At 33.4% G+C, this 19,698-nt stretch overlaps 2 protein-coding genes across 12 annotated transcripts; one reads left to right on the top strand and one right to left on the bottom strand.

The window, feature by feature from the left end:
• Window positions 1-1,051: 1,051 nt before the first annotated feature.
• Window positions 1,052-6,141, top strand: LOC101494219 (uncharacterized). 3 transcript variants are annotated; one of them, XM_004488594.4, is made up of 8 exons: window positions 1,052-1,201; window positions 2,304-2,718; window positions 2,947-3,231; window positions 3,424-3,489; window positions 4,315-4,368; window positions 4,496-4,609; window positions 5,340-5,421; window positions 5,595-6,141. In XM_004488594.4, the coding sequence occupies exons 2-8, from the start codon at window positions 2,521-2,523 to the stop codon at window positions 5,786-5,788; spliced, it is 993 nt and encodes a 330-aa protein (XP_004488651.1). In that variant the 5' UTR covers window positions 1,052-1,201; window positions 2,304-2,520; the 3' UTR covers window positions 5,789-6,141. The 3 variants fall into 3 exon arrangements, with proteins under 3 accessions (XP_004488651.1, XP_012567716.1, XP_004488650.1); XM_012712262.3 differs by lacking the exon at window positions 1,052-1,201 and adding an exon at window positions 1,246-1,706; XM_004488593.4 differs by lacking the exon at window positions 1,052-1,201 and adding an exon at window positions 1,714-2,150.
• Window positions 6,142-11,702: 5,561 nt separating this feature from the next.
• LOC101492924 (interactor of constitutive active ROPs 4) lies at window positions 11,703-18,590 on the bottom strand. Of its 9 annotated transcripts, none has more exons than XM_073364879.1 (5): window positions 18,526-18,590; window positions 18,080-18,139; window positions 15,168-15,243; window positions 13,523-13,615; window positions 11,703-13,138 (listed from the first exon to the last, which is right to left on the bottom strand). In XM_073364879.1, exons 4-5 carry the CDS (start codon window positions 13,534-13,536, stop codon window positions 12,058-12,060), a joined length of 1,095 nt encoding a protein of 364 aa, XP_073220980.1. In that variant the 5' UTR covers window positions 13,537-13,615; window positions 15,168-15,243; window positions 18,080-18,139; window positions 18,526-18,590; the 3' UTR covers window positions 11,703-12,057. The 9 variants fall into 9 exon arrangements, with proteins under 9 accessions (XP_073220980.1, XP_027190470.1, XP_073220982.1 ...); XM_027334669.2 differs by lacking the exon at window positions 18,526-18,590 and adding an exon at window positions 18,214-18,434; XM_073364881.1 differs by lacking the exon at window positions 18,526-18,590 and adding an exon at window positions 18,243-18,434 and having other exon boundaries at window positions 13,523-13,618; window positions 15,168-15,280.
• Between the last annotated feature and the right edge of the window lie 1,108 nt (window positions 18,591-19,698).

Here is a 19,698-nt window from a genome sequence, read left to right as displayed (position 1 = left end):
TTGTAAGTATCTGTTCTTATTTTTTCTTTCGACAACAAAATAATACTATCTCCAATTATTTTTATAAGAAATGATTAAATCAAATTTAATCAACAAAAGTCAAAGTATTTAATCGATATAATGAACTAAATACATCAACTTATATTGATTAAATTATAATACAATTGCCTCTTATAAAACGATTGAAGAAAATACATTATATTACTTAATCTAACCAGTGAGACAAGTCATTTACAATAATATTGATTTATAATCTATAGAGTTTTGCCTTTCTTCAACTCAATCTAGTGTTGGGTATATGTTAGCATCTCATTTAGACCAATGAAGCAATTGCTCGCAACTTAATTACGAGTAAACTGCACCAATTTAATGTTAGGTACACGTGTCAGCCATCTCATGAGAAACACTTGTGTGGTCAAAATCACCAATAAAATATATTTGGACACACAAATACATAAATAAGAAAAGATAAAAAGATCTATTTTTTAATTTACTTTTAAAAATTTGTGGGTAATTTATAAATCAAACAATGAAAATTGACCGTATAAAATATTTTATAAGTGAAGAAAATATCAAATTATGGATACCACTTAAAATTTACATATATATTAATATTTATTGATTGATGGGTAAATTACTCATAAATTTTAGAAGTTAATATAGTTTTTTTATTGAAAGGAGGGCCAAAGGCCCAAGAAAACTTTTTTTGTTGAGATTTCTCCTCTCGCCTTATATATTCTTAAATTTTCATAAAATTTATTTTTTTATATTTTATTTTAACACTCTTTTGATTAATCAATGTGAAAGACATATATTTGAATTGATCAATTTAAAATTTAGATACTAACGTGAAGTTCTTTTCAGGATTTTTTACATTTTTGAATTGATTTAAAAATATAAAAAAATTTCAAATTACACTTTACATTTTAAGATTGATTAATTAAAAATATAAAATATCTTACAAATTACTATTAATATTTATACCTTCAAACTCAACCCAAACTAATTTTGTCCAGATTAAATAATTTAAAGAGAGTTAAAATAAATAAATAAAATTTAGAGGGTTTTAGAAATATAGGGGGTGAGAAGCTTAAAAAATAGCTGATTTTACTTATTGGGCCCAAAAAGAAGTGGTTTGTTCTTCTCCGCGGTCTCTCTGTCGCGCGACCGCCGCCACGCGCCTCCAACAGAACAGCAACTGGTAACACACAACCGCCATCATCTTTCCCTTTTCTGTTTCGAATCTCCATTGTTAGGGCTTTTAAAACATCGATTTTAGATTTTTTTATTTGACTCTAATTGTATTTAATTGTTTGATTGATTATGCAATTGAGACTATGATTAATATATTTATGTTTTGAAACCTTTGTTAGGGTTTTTGTTGTTGTTGGTTTCTGTAATACTCTTCAAAATCATTGTTAGTTTCTGTTCCTCAATTCTTAGTTGATGTTCTATTAGTTGCTAATTGTGAATGTTAATTGGATTTGATGCTAATGGTATTAGTTGCTGACTTGCTAATTGCATTAGATGCTAATTATGTTAGTTGATGATTGTGTAAGAAAACATTTGGATGTTAAAGTGCTACTGTGGATGTGGAAATACAATCAGTTCATTGTGTTGTGTTAAGCTTGTGTTGTCAGGTTCATGTATGCAATTGGAGGCCAAGGATAGTTTTGATGCGGAAAATCTGTTTAGGATGGTTTAATGTGAGTATTTTGATATGTGGGAGCATATTGATATGTCTTAAAGTGTTAGTTTGTGTTGTGGATCAATTTTGTTCTTGTGCTGTCATATATTTTGACAGCACAACTCTAGAGCTGTATGCCTTGGGAGTTTGGATAACTGGCTTGGTATTAGGAGTGGGAAGACATCAGTATTGTAAGAGTTCCGAGCCCAGTCTTGGCAGTGCAAATGCTGTCGAGCAGTGTTTTTGTGTTACTCTTCTTTTAATGTGCATCATATGACAGCTTGTTGTACTTGTGGTTTGGGGATAGTGCAGAATGTGGAAACCGGAACAGTGGAGTTTTTTGTCATTTGGTGCGATATATATTGGTAGTTGGATTTTGATGAAGTTATGTCACTGGTTGTAATAGTATGTTTATAGGTACCCTGTGTAAATCAAGTATGGGCGTTTTTTTTGTCCTTTGAGGGTACAATTCGTGGCCTATTTTCTTATTTTCTTATGCCAGTCTGTTGTAATTTTCCTTAATTAATATAGATATTTTGCCTCTTCAAAAAAAATTGTGTTAGTCTGACTTGTTGTATTAGTTGCCGACTTCACTTGCTCATTGTTGTTGTTGTAGGAGGAAAATTATTTGCTCAACACTTCGTGGACTGTGTTTGCTGGTAAGTTGTTGGAGGCAAGGTTCTCGAAATTCGTTAGGGGAATCAAGTTATGCAACCAGGCGCATAAATCAGCTTCTTTGTTAAAATCACGTTTTTTTCAATCTTCCAAGGAATAAATAGAAAGAAACCCTTGCTTGAATTTGGGAAGGAATTTGAATCTGAAGTAAAAGAAAAATGGGTGAGAGGAAGGTTTTGAACAAGTATTACCCACCCGATTTTGATCCTTCCAAGCTTCCTAGAGTAAGAAGGCCCAAGAATCAACAAATCAAGGTTCGCATGATGCTTCCTATGAGCATTCGATGCAACACATGCGGTAATTACATTTACAAAGGCACCAAGTTCAACTCCAGAAAGGAAGATGTTATTGGTGAGGTATAATTATTATGATCTAAATATCTAATAATTTCTCTAACATGGTCGATTTCATATTTTTTATGTTTGGTATGCTAAAGTGTGTGGTTTGTTTTTGGATTTAAAGTATTTGGGTAGGTTGGGTACCTTAAATTATATGATTTGCATGTGTGTTGCTCTACAAACTGTGATTTTGTTTTGATTATGATATTTGGTTTGAGTTTATTTTGTTTGATCTTTTTTGTGCAGACATATCTGGGAATTCAAATTTTCAGATTCTATTTCAAATGCACACGGTGCTCAGCTGAACTTTCAATGAAGACTGACCCGCAGAATTCAGATTATGTGGTTGAGTCTGGTGCAACCAGAAATTTTGAACCTTGGCGTGCAGAGGATGAGGTAGCTGATGAAACGAAAAAGAAGAGGGAAGCTGAAGAAATGGGAGATGCAATGAAGTCCTTAGAGAATAGAACACTGGATTCTAAGAGAGAGATGGACATCCTTGCTGCATTGGATGAGATGAAGTCAATGAAGGTATACTTATTTCTGTAGCTGCAATTCACATCACAACATGTTTGAATTGATGCTAGTGCATAAATGGTGCTCTATGGATCTGGATCTTTTGATTTTAGAATATAGTGCATGTTTGTGCTTATAATAATTAAATTTGCTGATGAATATAAAGACTGTCCATTGTAAATGCTGATGAGAATCTTTGTTTTCCAGTCTAGGCATGCAACTGTCAGTGTCGATGAAATGCTTGCAGCCTTGCAACGTACGGCAGCGGACAAGGTATGATAAATCTTGCTATATCATTTTATTTGCTTTGTACGAGAACTTTCCTGTTTGAAGGAAGGAATTGTTATTGATTACAATAGGAGATAAATACAAATTGAAACTTTAAAATTTATTTTACATCTTATTGGTTGGTACTGATAGCTATGAAGCACATTCAAACACACATACACTATGTGTGGTGGTACATAATGAACAGGGGTAGTATCTAAAGCTTATTGAATTGTACTGGAGGCTTTCTTTTAACGTCTGGTACTATCTCTGCTGTGCAATGTCGACATTCAAGATTTGAATTGGAGATCAGAGAGAGCTGAGAATACAGAGAAGATAAATAGCACTTCTGTAATTCTTTACTGTATCACTAACAGAGACCAAACAAGAAAATCCTCCTTCCAAGGGTGTCTCTTTCAAAAAGGATTTTCGTTTTCCCTACCACAACCAAGCCCCTCCTCTGTTTTCAATATAAACAAATCGGAATACCTCTCTTCTACCCTCTCCTAGAGTCCTAATTTTTAAACTAAATATCCCTTACACTAAACTAAGTGGCTTTTAACTATCCAACCGCTTCACTTTTTTAACTATTATAATTTATAACTCACTACTCTTTGGGTATGAGAACTTAGGTTTCAGACTCTATCTCATGCCTTTTAATTGATAACCTGAACTTTAGCATTTTAAAACAACTGGCATGTATACTGTTTTTCTAATTGTTTCGAGTTTTGGACCATGACATTAATCGATCATGCAATTCTATGGCATTCTTTAGTTCTTACTTTTCCATTTTCTGCTCTTGATAATTTGCTTGTTGTTTTATGTTGTTAGGAGAAAAGACTGGAAGAAGAAGATGAAGCACTGATAAAATCAATTTTCTCTAATGTGAGTATTTCTGTCGTATACTTCTAGTTCTCCTTCAAACTTTAACTACTTTCAATGTCAGTCTATTTCCTTCTTTTATGAATTAATCTATATGGTTTTTTTTCTTTCTTTTTACCATCTTAAACAGAATTCAGAAGGTCCTACTCCTATCCGAAGAGTTCGAGATGAAGATATCGAAACTGCGGAGGAATTGTTTCCACTTTCAAATGGACATGGTGAAACATCCAATGATAATCCAAAGGTACCAAGATGTCAAGTAGCAATAGATTTTTCTCTAATGTCTTGTTCGGCTGATAAATTATGACGGCATCGTTATTCAGTACCTCGCTTCGATCATTTTCATCCCACCTTGTCAAGTGTCAACTGTTGAAATCCAGGAACTTAAATCTTCAGCTTTTTTAAATGGCACTATAGCGCAATAACTTAAATCCAGGATCTCAAATAGTGGCACTATAGCGCAATAACATATCAGAATTTGAACAAATCGCCATTGATCTGTGATACTATATGTAGTACAAAGTTTTGTCATATAACCGCTATTGGGGCACTATAGCATTGCGGAATTTGAATAAATCACTACTTTCTGCGATTCGCAATTGACAACACTAGGGTGTGGGGACTTTTTCCCTGTTTTTCTGTCTTAATGCCAGAAAATAAAGTAACACATTGACTTATGAAACATTCTTGTTTTCTTCTGTAAACGAACAAAACATGATCATCTAGAATTTGCATTTCTACTTATGTTAAACCCAATTTTAAAGGCTGTTTATATTTTGTTTTTGTTTTATAATTATATTAACTGCACTCTTAAAATTTGAAATATGGTAGAAAAATGTTGTGCACATAAGCTCATCAGGGGTTTCAACAAATATTTAGTTAAAGTTCTTTTGGATTTGCATATATCAACATTTCCTTAATGTCGAAATCATATAATAGCTGTTTCAGCTTTGTTTCTTGGTATTTGTCTGCAGAGGCAAAAAAAATCCGACGATCGTCCAGTAAAGGCAACTGACACTCTGACGAAAGCCAGTTTGGATTATTCTGGCAAAGAAGGTACCTGACATTTTTGGACATGTTTTCAGGCAAATCAACTAGATACACCTGCATCTGCATTGTTTCACTTTGATTTCAGTGTATTGCTATAGTCTAATTTTTATTTTATTTTATATTACCATCAACATGTGACACATTATTTTTGTAACACATTATGTCATCTGTTTATGCAGAAAAATTGAGCTGCGGTCGCGGAAAGCTTAATCCTTTGGTGACGATTTCTGTTATTAAGAAACCAGGGACCTCTAATATTAAAAGCCCTGCAGAACCCAAACAAAAGGAAAAAGAGGAAGATAATAAAACAAATACTACCGGTGTACTACTATCTTTGTGTCAAAGCTATGGAAGTGAAGAGGATGAGGATTAGTTGTCATAAATATTTGGAATGTGATAGGAACCTGAATAATGGGCCTGAAACAAAGGTAGGCCTTGCTGCAAAGAGACATGTTATATGGAGGGTTTATTGTAGAAGAAAGAAAGTGGACCAAGAGAGAGAGAAGGAGAAGTTGGTTAATGAGGTGGCAATAGGTCCCATGTGATTATGTTATGGAGGTATATGTACAGAGGGGGACGTGGGAGAATAGGGAGAGGAGAGTAATCATTAGCTTATTAGTGCTTTAGGAGAATAGTTATTCTCTGGTTAGGAGCTAGGCTCTGGAATTATCCTTTGTATTGGTTCCCAGTTCTTATTTCCATTAATACACATATCCATTTACTCTATTGATACTGTTATATCTTGTTTTCTGTTATTGAACTACTAATAATTTCTTTCAACTTCTATAATTGGTCCGACCTGCCGGATTCTGAGGAAGAGCTAGCGAGATGTTGCCTTTTCTATGCCACCGAATATGAACAAAAGAGTTGAGGCGTTGGAAGGTAGTGTGGGAGTTCTGCGTGTTAGTATGGAGGAATTTCAGAAAATGATGATGGCGGAGTTTGACAAATTACGCGATCGACGCATTCCTGACCCTTCCTACTCCTCTTAGGAGGAAGTCAGTTCTGAGTACAAGATGGTGTAAAAAAGGTGGAGTTACCACTGTTTGATGGTGTTGACCTAGTAGGATGGGTTACTCGAGCTGAAACTTACTTCTTGAGGTACAAGGGTCATCGGAGGAAGTAAAGATCAGATTGGCAAAACTGAGCATGGAAGCGACCACCATTCATTGGTTTAATCTGTTATGTGAAACAGAGGATGAGTTGACATGGTCAAAAGTGAAGAAAGCTCTAATTGAACGTTATGGAGGGAGGAAGAGTGACAACCCCTTTGAAGAATTGAAGGATCTTCAACAAACAGGAGACGTGGAAGACTATATTTCTATTTTGAGTATGTTTCTTCTCAAGTAGATCGCCTCTCGGAAGAACAATACCTTGAGTATTTTTTGGTGGTCTCAAATCAGAGATCCGTTTGAGAGTGAGAACATTTGATCCCAAAACGCGTACGCAAGCCATGAAAATTGCTCGGATGTAGAAACAGAGTTACGGGGAACGTTGATGCACAGAGGCAGTGGTGGGTTGCGTCAATGGAAAGGGGGAAAAGAGACATAGTCTGAGCTAGGTGTAAGAGGTGGAAACATCTCAAGTTTCAATATAGGTGGAAGGAATGGATATGGGTCGCGTTTTAACCCGGGTCCAAGTAGAGGTAATTTTAGGTCAAGTTACCCGAGTGGAGGCCCAACAAAGACAACCCAATCAAGTGTCACTTCGAACCCTAATTCGAATGGAGAGACGGTGCGACAAGGACGGAGCGACGACGGGGGAGGTGCCGCAATCAAGAATAGGGGAATCAAACATCTTGCCTATTTGGAACTCATGGATAGGAAGGCTCATGGTCTTTGTTTCAAGTGTGGGGAACGATTTCATCCTCTTCACCAATGTTCCGACAAACAACTCTGATTGGTGATTCTCGGGGATGACGAAATGATTAACGAGGAAGGTGAGGTGATTGTTATTGAACTCAAGGAGGAATATGAAGAAACAAGCCTAGAGTGCAACTCTTTGGGTATTTTCAGAATGACGGAGATGGCAAAGTTGTTGAAACCACCGACCCCGATGAGATTGGAGGGCAAGGTGAAGGGTATCGAAGTGCAGGTGTTGGCGGTGTTGGCGGACAATGGAGCAACCAATTGTTTTATTAATTCGAAGGTGGCAGTGGTGCTTAGTTTGGTGGTGGAACCGAATGTGGAGCTAGGAGTCAAATTGGGTGATGGCCATAAGGTTACTACTGTAGCGAGGTGTAGAAATGTGGAGGTTCAGTTGGGAAATTTCACTACCAAAGTTATTGCTTATATGTTGGAACTAGGGGACTTGGGTTTGATATTGGGTACAGCTTGGATGAGGCAATTTGGTAAAATCACATTCGTTTGGGAAAACATGGTGTTGAGTTTTCCCTGTGAAGGGAATATGGTGGAATTACAAGGTTTAAAGACTTCTCCAGTAACACCTTCTTTACATAGTTTGTTGCAAGATGAAGAAGTGGAGAATAAATTTGGCCATAAAAGTGAGTTGACCCTCAAGCAGCAAGAGGAGTTGGATCAATTGTTGAAATATTTTTCGACGATGTTCACGGAATTGGAAGGGTTAGCACCAACAATAGATACTGCACATGGGATAGAGCTGCATAAGGAAACTACCTCGATGAGTGTTTGACCTTATCAATATCCGTATCATCACAAGGATGAGATAGACCGACAAGTTCAAAATATGCTCTGACAAGGCATCATCAGACATAGCTCAAGTGTTTTTTCCATCCCCGTAATATTGGTGAAAAAGAAAGATGACACATGGAGGATGTGTGTGGACTATAGGGAGCTGAACAAGGCCACAATTCCGAACAAGTACCCTATTCCGGTTGTAAAGGAGTTGTTGGATGAATTACATGGTGTTCAATATTTCTCCAAGATCGATTTAAAATCGGGGTACCATCAAATAAGGGTGAAAGAGGAGGATGTGCACAAAACGGCCTTCTGGACACATGAAGGTCATTACGAATTCTTGGTGATGTCATTTGGGTTTACCAACGCACCACCCACATTTCAATCGACAATGAATCAAGTATTTAAACCATTTTTAAGAAGGTTTGTCTTGGTATTTTTTGATGACATATTGGTGTATAGCAAGGGCTGGAACGATCATGTGCAACACCTAAATCAAGTTCAGGAGGTGTTACGGTGCAGTGGGTTTGTGGCTAATGAAAATAAATGTGTTTTTGGCAGCAAACAGGTTGAGTATTTATGCCATATCATTTCCGACAAGGGAATAGCAGTAGATCCCGATAAAATAAAGAGCATTGTGAATTGGCCAATGCCTTCTAATGTGAAGGGTGTGCGAGGATTCTTGGGGTTGACAGGATACTATAGAAAGTTTATTAAAAGATACAGGAAGATAGCTAAACCGTTAATGGATTTGACCAAAAAGGAGAGATTCAAGTGGGGAGAAGAGGCATTACAAGCCTTTGAAGAATTAAAAAATGTGATGACTACATCTCCATTGTTAATACTTCCGGATTTTACTCAACCGTTTGAGATTGAGTGTGACGCGTCTAGAAGAGACGTGAGGGTTGTTTTGATGCAGAAGAAGAGACCAATTGCGTATTTCAACAAAGCCTTGTCGAAAAACAACTTAGCCAAATCAACCTACGAAAAGGAATTGATGTCACTTGTATTGGGGGTGCAACATTGGAGACCCTATCTATTGGGAAGGAATTTTGTGGTCTATTCCGATAAAAAAGTCTCAGGCATTTGTTGGAGCAAATGATAACCACGGTTGATCAACAAAATTGGATGGCTAAACTCCTTGGCTATCATTTTGATGTTATTTACAAACCGCGTTCGAAGAACAATGCGACAGATTCTCTGTCAAGAATTTTTGGCTGCAAATACAGCAGGTTCAACAAGAAGTAAAGGAGGATGTTCATTTAAAAAAGGTGTTGGATGAGGGTGTAGCAGATTCCAATGCTCACCCAGGTTTTAGTTGGCAGCAGGGAGTGTTACTTTATAAATGCAGGTTGGTTTTAACTTCCAAATCAGCCTGCATACCATTAATTTTGCAAGAATTTCATTCAACCCCAGCAGGAGGTCATTCTGGTTCTTGAGGACATATAGAAGAGTAGCGGAAAATTAGTATTGGATAGGGATGAAGAAGGATGTGCAGGAATTTGTGCGGAGATGTGATGTCTGTCAGCGGCAAAAATAGTTGGCTTCGTCACCGGCAGGGTTGTTGCAGCCTCTGCCTATTCCGGGGCAGATTTGGGAATATATTTCCCTTGATTTTATAACTAGACTTCCAAAATCTAAAGGATTTGAGGCGATTTTTGTTGTGGTCGATATGTTGCCCAAGTATGGATATTTCATACCCTTGAAGCATCCATATACTGCAAGGAAAGTGGCAGAAGTGTTGACAAAGGAGATAGTTCGTTTGCACGGGATACCTCAATCCATTGTAAGTGACTGAGACCATTTGTTTGTTAGTATATTTTGGAAAGATTTGTTTAGATTGCAAGGAACAGTCTTGAAGATGAGGCTTTGAGGCAACTAAAGCACCATATGTTGAGAGCACAACAACAAATGAAGAAGTATGCAGATAGAAAAAGGAGAGATGTATCGTTTGAGCTGGGAGAATCGGTGTTCTTAAAATTGAGACTTCATTGGCAACAAACGGTAGTACGAAGGATCAATCAAAAACTAGCCCCAATATATTTTGGGCCTTATCCAATACTAGAAAGAGTATGAGCAGTGTCGTACAAGCTGAAGTTGCCCGATTCCGCCCGGATCCATTCGGTTTTTCATATTTCACAATTGAAGAAAGCAATTGGAAATTACACTGTAGAACCCGAGCTGCCTGAGGGGATGGAAATTGAAGGGAATGACTTGGAAGAGCCTGAATCATTGCTGGCCTCTAGAGAGATACGTGATGGGGGATTGTTAGTAAGACAGTGGTTAGTCAAATGGAAGGGATGAGCGATGGTAGATACAACTTGGGTGGATGAATGCTTGCTGAAGAGTCAATTTTCCAATGTTAGCCTTGAGGACAAGGCTGTTGCTGAAGGGGAGGGCAGTAATAGGAACTTGAATAATGGGATGAAACAGAGGTAGGCCTTGCCGCAAAAAGGCCTGTTATATGGAGCGTTTATTCTAGAAGAAAGAAAGTGGACCAAGAGAGAAAGAGAAGTTGGTTAATGAGGTGGCAGTAGGTCCCATGTGATTCTGTCATGGAGGTATATGTAAAAGGGAGACGTGGGAGAATCGGGAGAGTAGAGTAATCATTAGCTTATTAGTGCTTTAGGAGAATAACTATTCTCTAGTTAGGAGCTAGGCTCTAGAATTATCATTTGTATTGGTTCTCAGTTCTTATTTCCATTAATACACATATCCATTTACTCTATTGATATTGTTATATCTTGTTTTCTGTTATTGAGCTACTAGTAATTTCTTTCTATTTTTATCAGAATGACTACATTAAACAGTTGTTCCCAATGTTTTGTAAAATGTGTTTGTTGTGGATAAGCCAACATTTTTGTTTACATTATGATATAGAATATAAATTCTTCATTTTCAAATTCTTGCAGAATTTCCGTTGTAGTCTTGTTTAAAATCAATGGAGTAAAGGAAGAAAAGGAACATAACTTAGAATGCTTGTTTGGCCTTCAATTATTTTGATGCAAAGAGCATAACCTTGTTCAATAGGACTCGACAGTCTAATTGTAGATCTCGGAGATGCAATTAGTAATCTCTTAATACTTATTCTTGTATTAGATCATTTATTTTTTATCAACAAAACTAAAACAATCAGCATGTGCTAAAAAGGCATTAGAAATAAAAGGTGTATGTAATAATCATTTATTCTTTGGGTACAATGTTAAGTGTTTTTTAATCACTATTCTTAACACCCTTATTGTTGGCAAGATGTTCACTGGAATCAATCAGTAATTTACCATGAACAACATCATCAACATAATTCTTTCAAACTGATTTCTCCAAAGTTTAAATGATATTTGTACTTTTGTTATTGGTATGTGATTTATTTATCTTGGAATTAGAAAGCTTATATGAAACTTGATTACACTAAAATAATAGTCATAGTTCCATATATATCATTACAAAGTGATTTGCATTCAATGTTTCTCCCCATCATTTGCAAAGATCTATTAGCTGTTGGATTAATCCAACCATCTCACTAGCAAATACCGTAGATATTTAAAAGTATTATATGAAAGCTGAATTTTAGAATGATTTTACAAGTGAACAAAACCTTACGTATATGTTACAGACATTACTCCAAAGGAATACAGATAGAAAATTTGCTTAAAACCCCTTCATCTCAAACATAAACCGTCTTTCAAAAGTTCACATCACTATCTTGCACTGATCATGCAAAACATTATACAACTGAAAACAACTAAACAAGATACCACAAGAATCATGCAAAACACAGTAAGCAACTGTTTCTTTTTTTTCTTGCAAAACTCTACCACCTAAACATAACCATAGTTCAAAAATACTAATAATTCACTAATAGTGTATTTATAAATTTTCATCTCGAAGGTATGACCGCGCAACAATTTAAAGCTAGCACATAGTGCTTCTCACAGAAGATCGTGATTCTGCCAAATTCACAGACAATCCAAACACGCTACATAAATCACTTTTGACCTTTCTTTTTCCATAAATCACCAAACATTCTAATCCCAGAACCCTTCTTTTTTCCACCTCCAAAACCATCATCCAAATCATTATCCATACCAGGAGAACCTACAACATATCCATTGTACCTTCCAACACCACCAGGTGTCTCAAATGCTCCACCAAAATGTTTATCCATTGAACCACACCTTTCAGGAACCCTAGAACCATTCATATCCATTTCTCCTGCAAGAACTGCAGCTGCAGCATCTGCTGCTTTTCTCCACTGTTCTGTCTGCACCCTTAATTTCTTCATTTCTGATTCTAAACCTTCTTTTTCTCCTTCCAAAAACTTCAATTTCTCATTCAACTTTTCTTCATTCCCTTTACTTACTTCAAATTCTTCACACAATTGCTTCAATTTCAATGTCATTTCTTCATCCTTTGTTTCAAAAACTGTTACTTTTGAAACTGCTTCATTCAGTTGATTCTTCAGATTATCATTTTCATTACTCATTGACTCAAATTCCTTCTTTTTCTCTTCCAAACTTGACTTCAACAACGCTATTTCGTCGTTTTTCAGTGCAAGTTCATCCACATTAGGCTTCTCTGGCTCTGATATTGATATTGCTGCTACAATTTGAGTTTCCTTTTGCAATTGTTCTTCAGGTTTTCTGAATTCAATTGCCAACTTTTCGATCGGAACTTCGAAAACATCAGTCTCTAGTTGATTATCATCAGGTAAAACAACATCAATTTCAGCTTTTTTATTACATTCTTGAACATTCTTTGAAATGCTTTTCTTCACTAGTTCAGTCTCAGCTTTCTTCTTTTCAGCTTCTGCAGAAGATAACTGGTCCTTCAAATTCTTCAACTCTTGTTGTGCTTGACCGAGCTGCGATTCCAAATCGGCGATGCGAGTTCCTAGCTTCTTCTGGTTTACTGTCTCGGATTGAGTAGTACCTCTCGGTGAACGTCGGTCTCCTAGCTTTGGACTTCGGTCGGTAATTGGTCGATGATGCAATGGATCTGAGTCGGAACTTGATGTCCTAATCTGATGAGTTCCTCTTGGAGATTGCCTCTGAGGCAAATCAGATCCCCTATTTTGAAAACAACAATTTTTTTATCAGTAGGAATGGAACCTGGTACCTCGGAGTTTAAAACAGCTTCATAAAATTACATGTATAAATTAAAATCTACTAGTTAACTAAAAATGAATAGATATGGAGACACAACATAGAATTTTATAACATAATTACATTATCTTACAAAAAGCACAAACCGCGTGTTCCAATAAGTTCTGAATATTCATCCTTTAATATTATGAACAGAAATTCTCAATATCAATGTGGCAAGAATCATACATCCAAAATCTTGATCAAACTAGGTGTGACCATGGATTACTTTGTAGATGAAGAAAGAAAACAGAAATAATAGTATAATTTAACTTCATAAAAAATTGCTAATACACAAGCTTAACATACCTTGATCTTGGCATTTGATATACTTGAATTGATGATAGAAAGTGATAGAACAGAACTTCTAAGGATGTAGTAGCTATAGGAGAATATCACTACCTGCTAAAGGTAACAAAAATGAATATTCAAATGAATGATAAAGTGAACTCCATCAAAGCTAGCAGACACACATACTTGAGACAAAATGAAAATGCTATATTCCTTATATATTTCAGTTAAGTTTTTTCCAAGCACAAAATTAAGCAAATGGACCCTTTTCAATTTAATGTCAATTTAGGCTCTTAAATTCCCCCATGTGGTCTCAACCTCCTCAAAACCATAATTAGGTAAGAGATAGAAGGACAAAGGAAAAAACCAGTAGGTATGTGTATTTATAGCCTTTGAACTCGGAAATAGATTTCCTGTTGTAACTGTGTCACACAATTACAAATCTCGGTTGTCTGATCAAAATCAAAGGTCGAGATTGTTTAAAATTAGTTTACTAATTGTATAATTTGAGCCGTCTGATATAAAACCAATGACAAAGATTCATTACTGCGTGTAACGGCGTGGAACTTTTACTGCAGGGAATTCGGGTCCGCATGAACCCAAACTATCATATAGGAGCCAAATCACTTCAACCATGACTAGTAAACTAAAAGGAAATTGATTAAAACTCAAGATATCAAGAATTATATTCCATTAAAAACTACAAAAGGTAAGATGACCCTTTTGGAAATATCAAAGAAGAGCAAAAGAATAAAACAAAAATGAGTAAAGAAGGCCCACATCAGTACATCACATTGGTCCTGTGTTCAAAACAATGACATGAAATAAAAGTATGCTTTTAATACCACCCTTAAGAGCAAAAGCATGCAGTGTCAGAATCAACTTTATGCAGTGCTTTTTGCTTTGTTTAAAAGTGAATAAGTGCTGTAAATGTTTGTGTATTTTTGTAGACAGTAAAAGCAACATCTTATTACCAGTAATTGTCCATGAGCTTAAAATCTATAGAGTCAAAACAAATTAATCCTAGCACCCCAAGAAAGGAAAATTATGAATTTATGTGACACCATGCATATGTGCAACATCATAAATTGCTCTAGACCCCACCATACGTACAAGTAGTTGTATAATGGAGTAAACATACTATTCTGAAATGAAATATACGCAAAATTAGTATCTGATATTAACTTTTAAATAAATACATCAACTTTTCAGATTCCTTTTTCATATATTTCATTCCGAAGAGGTATAATTCCAATAGGGAAATAGATTTAGCAAGTTTTTGGATCAGCAGTGATAAGAATTAATTATGACTGGATTGGTTTTAAAAAACTGATGAAGATCCATGTAGTCAAATGCGTTTAGTCAATTAGAACCATTTGATGACGATCAACGACTCACATTCAAAGTTGCTTTCCAAATCCAATTTATCAAGCTTAAAATACAAAAAGTTTGATCATCATTGAAAGGTGAACGTAGTGAAGGTTTTGTTGTGGGTATATGCAATCAAGATCCCTCCACTACTTCAAATTGAAGTCATCTCTGGTAGTTGACACGTGTCAGTGTCAAACATCAATATGAAAATAATACATATATATGATTACAGTTTCTTAAATTATTATCAGTGTCTATGAGTCAGAGTGTCTGTGTCAATGCTTATTTTTACCTTGGCTTGTGCTTGGTAGACTAAAGTAGTTTTCTCAAGAGCCTCTTTTTGATTGAGAAGCTTTGCAATGATGAACCTAATAACAGCACCAAATGTTAGTTTCATTTCAGGACCTAACATAGGAAGAAAAAGAGATAATTATAACACAGTTGAAGAATTTACTCAATCCATATAACTTATTAATAAAAGGTACTACCTCTATCTCTATCCCTAAATATACAACTTCTTGATTAAATCACAAAAATTAAAAAAAAATTATTGTGGTATTAAATTTGTTGATAATTAGTATAATTTCATAAGTTTATCCTTTCAGAAAGAGAATTAATTAATATTTTCTTTAGAATATTTATTACAGATTACAGAAGAAATAAAATGAAACTTAATTAAAGGTATATTGATAAAGAAATAATTAATACAGTTAAAAATTAAAAAACTTCTTATAAAAAGAGATTTAAAAAAATCTTATATTTAGAGACAGTGGTAGGATTAGAGAGCAGCGCAAGTTTATATGATAGTTGAGCAGGTAAAACAATTATTGTAGAAAATCAATATCAAGATTTGTGTCATTTTGAAATTTGTGGACACTAACCATCAAATACCAGAAAAAAAATTTAAAAAGTAACGTTGGAGCCCACAAAACATTAGGTAAATATCTTCTATTATTTGGGAGCCCTTAGTATGGACCTAGTCCATCAGTAAATTAGGTAGACTGACCGACAATTACAAGTTAATGAAAAATTATTTGATTTTCTATTTATAATTTTACTATTTTTAATGGAAACCTAAATTTCTTAAAATTAAATAATCTATTTTTTTGAAATAAAATATAAATAAAAATTATATCTGAATAATTAAAATTAAAATCATATATATCAAATGTTCAAATATTTTTTTATTTTTTTATATTTCACTCCATAATATGTAAAAATGAGCTGTTAATAGGTGAAACACTTTTTAGAATTATTAGATGGACCTATTATTTTTACTTGAAATGATATTTTACATAAGAGAAAATGATAATAAGTTGGTAGGAGATCCTTTCTCTATTGAATTGTTTCTCCCTTATAGGAAACCAAACCAATCAAGACCCCCCACATTACATAAAATAAAATGTGGCAGTGGACCACATAGTGGTTACATATACTTATGAAAAGCATGACTCAGATCCATAAAATATAGATGTTAATATATAAGTTACCTCTATCTTTCAATTATGGGTTAATTTTATTATGGTATAAAAGTAAAATAACTCAAGCATCATATACAATTTTGTTTCTATTATTAACTTAATAAATTTTACTATTGGATAAATACCAAAAAAAAAATCACTATCAAATCAAATGAAATATAATAAAATTTAATGATGTAACGATAGAAAATAAACATGTACATAATATAAAACTATTTTATTTGTGCACCCTAAACTTAGTACTCAGTAGATTACAACTTTGTTTAAAAACTATATGCCAAAGAGATCAATTAGTATATTTAGTCTAAAATTTGAGACAAATAGATCAATTTTCTCCATCTCATTTTTATTTATATTTTGAGACTAGGGACTTAAAAAATTTGTATATACATATTCATGTCCTAGAATACATATATGTTTTTGGCTAAATTACATATGTGGTCCCTTAACTTAATTTCAGGTAACATTTTAGTCCTTTATCTTTTTTTTTTCCGACTTGGTCCTTTATTTTTAATTTTAAGTAACAATTCGATATTTTATGTTTTAAAATTTCAACAATGTTATCCTTTTTTATACAAAAATTCAAAAAAAATTTCAACCAAAACTCATAAAATTAATTATATTCTTCAATATAATACAAATTTCATTAAATTCGTAACGCAAATCTTCAAATAAACTCATATTTTCATACTTTATTTGATATTGTTAGGAATAAAGGACTAAATCGAGAAAAAAAAAGATAAAGGACTAAAGATAAAAAAAAAGATAAACTCATATTTTCATACTTTATTTCATTAAGGAACCACAAATGTAATTTAGCCTATGTTTTTTTATGAAATCCCAGAAGGCATTTATTAATCACGCGCTGCCATGCTCGTGAAATATGACACTCCTAAGGCAAACGAATTCAGCTCTTATATTTTTTCTTTTCTGTGAATTCAGCTCATATTATCAAACAAATTTAATCAAATCTCTTTTTTTTCAAATGAACATTTAAGCAAACTTTTTTTTACTGAACTTTTAATCAAATTTTAAAAATAGAATTTAAAAATTACATTTCATACATTTTCATTCCATTAATTGTCAATAATATCAGTGATTAATAAATCATTACTCCATCAGTTTCATAACTTAAAATTATCATACAAACTTTAAAGTAATAATTAGAAATTTTAATGTAACATTTATTAGTACCATAAAATTTAAAACTTTCTTCAAAAGATATAACCAATCAAAAACTTAAAAAATACAACAACAAATTATAAGCACCCAAGGAGATAAAAATATCAACAACAAAAATTTTAAAATACTTTAAACTATAGGCAACCAAAAAGACAAGGATCAATAGACAATGATCCTACAAACTACAGAGAAACAATTCAAAAGATATAAGACATTGTTTGGCATTTAAATTATTATCCAAATGTTTGTTCACTTACATGTTTGGCAGCTAAGAAAAAAAACACAAAAAGTGAAGAAAAGCTATAGAAAGCTTAGAAACTTTGGGGGAAAAAACATTAGTGTTCATTTTTTTCAAAGTGAAAAGAAAAATTAGCATAGCATACCCCACGTGTACAAGTACTGTAGTGAAGAATGTTAACATAAGCAAAATAAAAATGGAGAAAAAATTTATATGCCAAATAATGTTTTATATTGTATTTTTTGAAAGAAAAAAAAAAGCAAAGAGCAATGTTGTTGCCACCAAAGTTAATAAAGCACTCACCTTGATAATAATCAGCTGAAAGAGTTGAAGGATCTCAAAGTATCATCACATAATGAGACACTGCAAATGGGAAAAGACAAAAATCTTAGTAAAGACTAAATTTTTTTAAATGATTATTTGTATTTGAAACATACCATTTTTTTTTACAACATTTGAAACATACCCAGAAACAAAAAGAAAATGAGGAGGTTCAAGAAACTAGGAAAGGCACACACAAAAATAAGAGAGAAATTTTGCTTTTGAAAGTTTGAATTAAAGCTGTTATGAACTATGTGAGGACACTAGCTAGTAGTTAGTGCTTATTTATGAGTTTCATTTCAACTTTCAAAAACTGAAAGAGTACAACAACAACAAAAAAGGGTCATTTTGGGAAAAAAAGTTTATCATTAATTTAATATTAAAATAAAAAATAAAAAATATTAGTGTTGCAATCTTGGAAATCCAACTTGTGTTGTCTTTTTGTCAGTTTCTTCACAATTCAAAAACTTTGTATGTGTTCTGTTTTTTTAACATTTTCCTCTTGTTTTGTCCCTGTGGTGCGTGCATTGAGCTCTTCGTTTGAAAATTGGTTTTAATAATTTAATATATTCATTGGAGTAGAAAATAATGCAATGTTTTTTTTTTGCATTTAAAGAATGGATTTTGCTTTTCCTTTTGGGTAAACAAGTGTTTGATTTTTTGTGTGTGGACAAAATCTCTTAACAAAATCATCCACGTGCCTGACATCAGAATCATCTAACAATAGTTTGGGTTATGCATATATAATTGGTGATTAATTAATTAATTAATTAATTAATTAGGTATGCAAATGAAAATTATAAAATGATGTTTACCTATAATAGAAGTGACATTTATATTTTAGTCAGCTGGTTCAATTCGTTTATTGGGTTGTATTAGAAATTTGAGGATTATTACATTGACTTAAACTTAAATGCACAAATATGAACAAATGTATGAGTCATTTCAATTATTTGGTGGTCAATATTTATTTTTTATCTAGTGTAAGAATTTTACTCATAATAAATATATCAATATTATTTAATCCATTATTTTAGATTGAATGAATTGAGGTTATAGATTTTATCACTCAAATTGTCTCGGCCAGCTTGAACCACAAAAAAATGGGGACACTCTTACCAATTTACAACTGCACTCAAGTTGTCTTTTTTTTTTTTTTTTTAATTATAATTTAGTGTCTCATTTATTTATTTATTTATTCTTTCTCTACTATCATTAACTTATTTTATTTGTGGAACCCAATAAACTTAGAATTTTTATTTATTTTTTGTTTGATGATGATTAGTTTACATTGAATTTTAATTGGCTGATTTCGGAATTTATTTTTATTTTGACGAGCTAGTTTACATAAAAATAAAATAATTATTTTTTTTAACTTTATTTTTGTTATTGACAGATAAACTCATAACCGACAACCCAATGAAGGATATGACAATCTAAATTTTTTAACTCACATACCTATGATCTACTTATCTCACTCTCTTTAGGCGTATATGGTGGAGTAGATTAAAACGAGATGAATTGACTCATTTTGACACATGTACCTTATGGATTAGATCAAGTACCAATTTAAATGATAAATTAATTTATGATATTCATGA

This window comes from Cicer arietinum, chromosome 1, assembly GCF_000331145.2.
Source record: "Cicer arietinum cultivar CDC Frontier isolate Library 1 chromosome 1, Cicar.CDCFrontier_v2.0, whole genome shotgun sequence".
Classification (NCBI taxonomy): domain Eukaryota; kingdom Viridiplantae; phylum Streptophyta; class Magnoliopsida; order Fabales; family Fabaceae; genus Cicer; species Cicer arietinum.
This window is presented reverse-complemented; position numbering and strand designations above follow the sequence as displayed.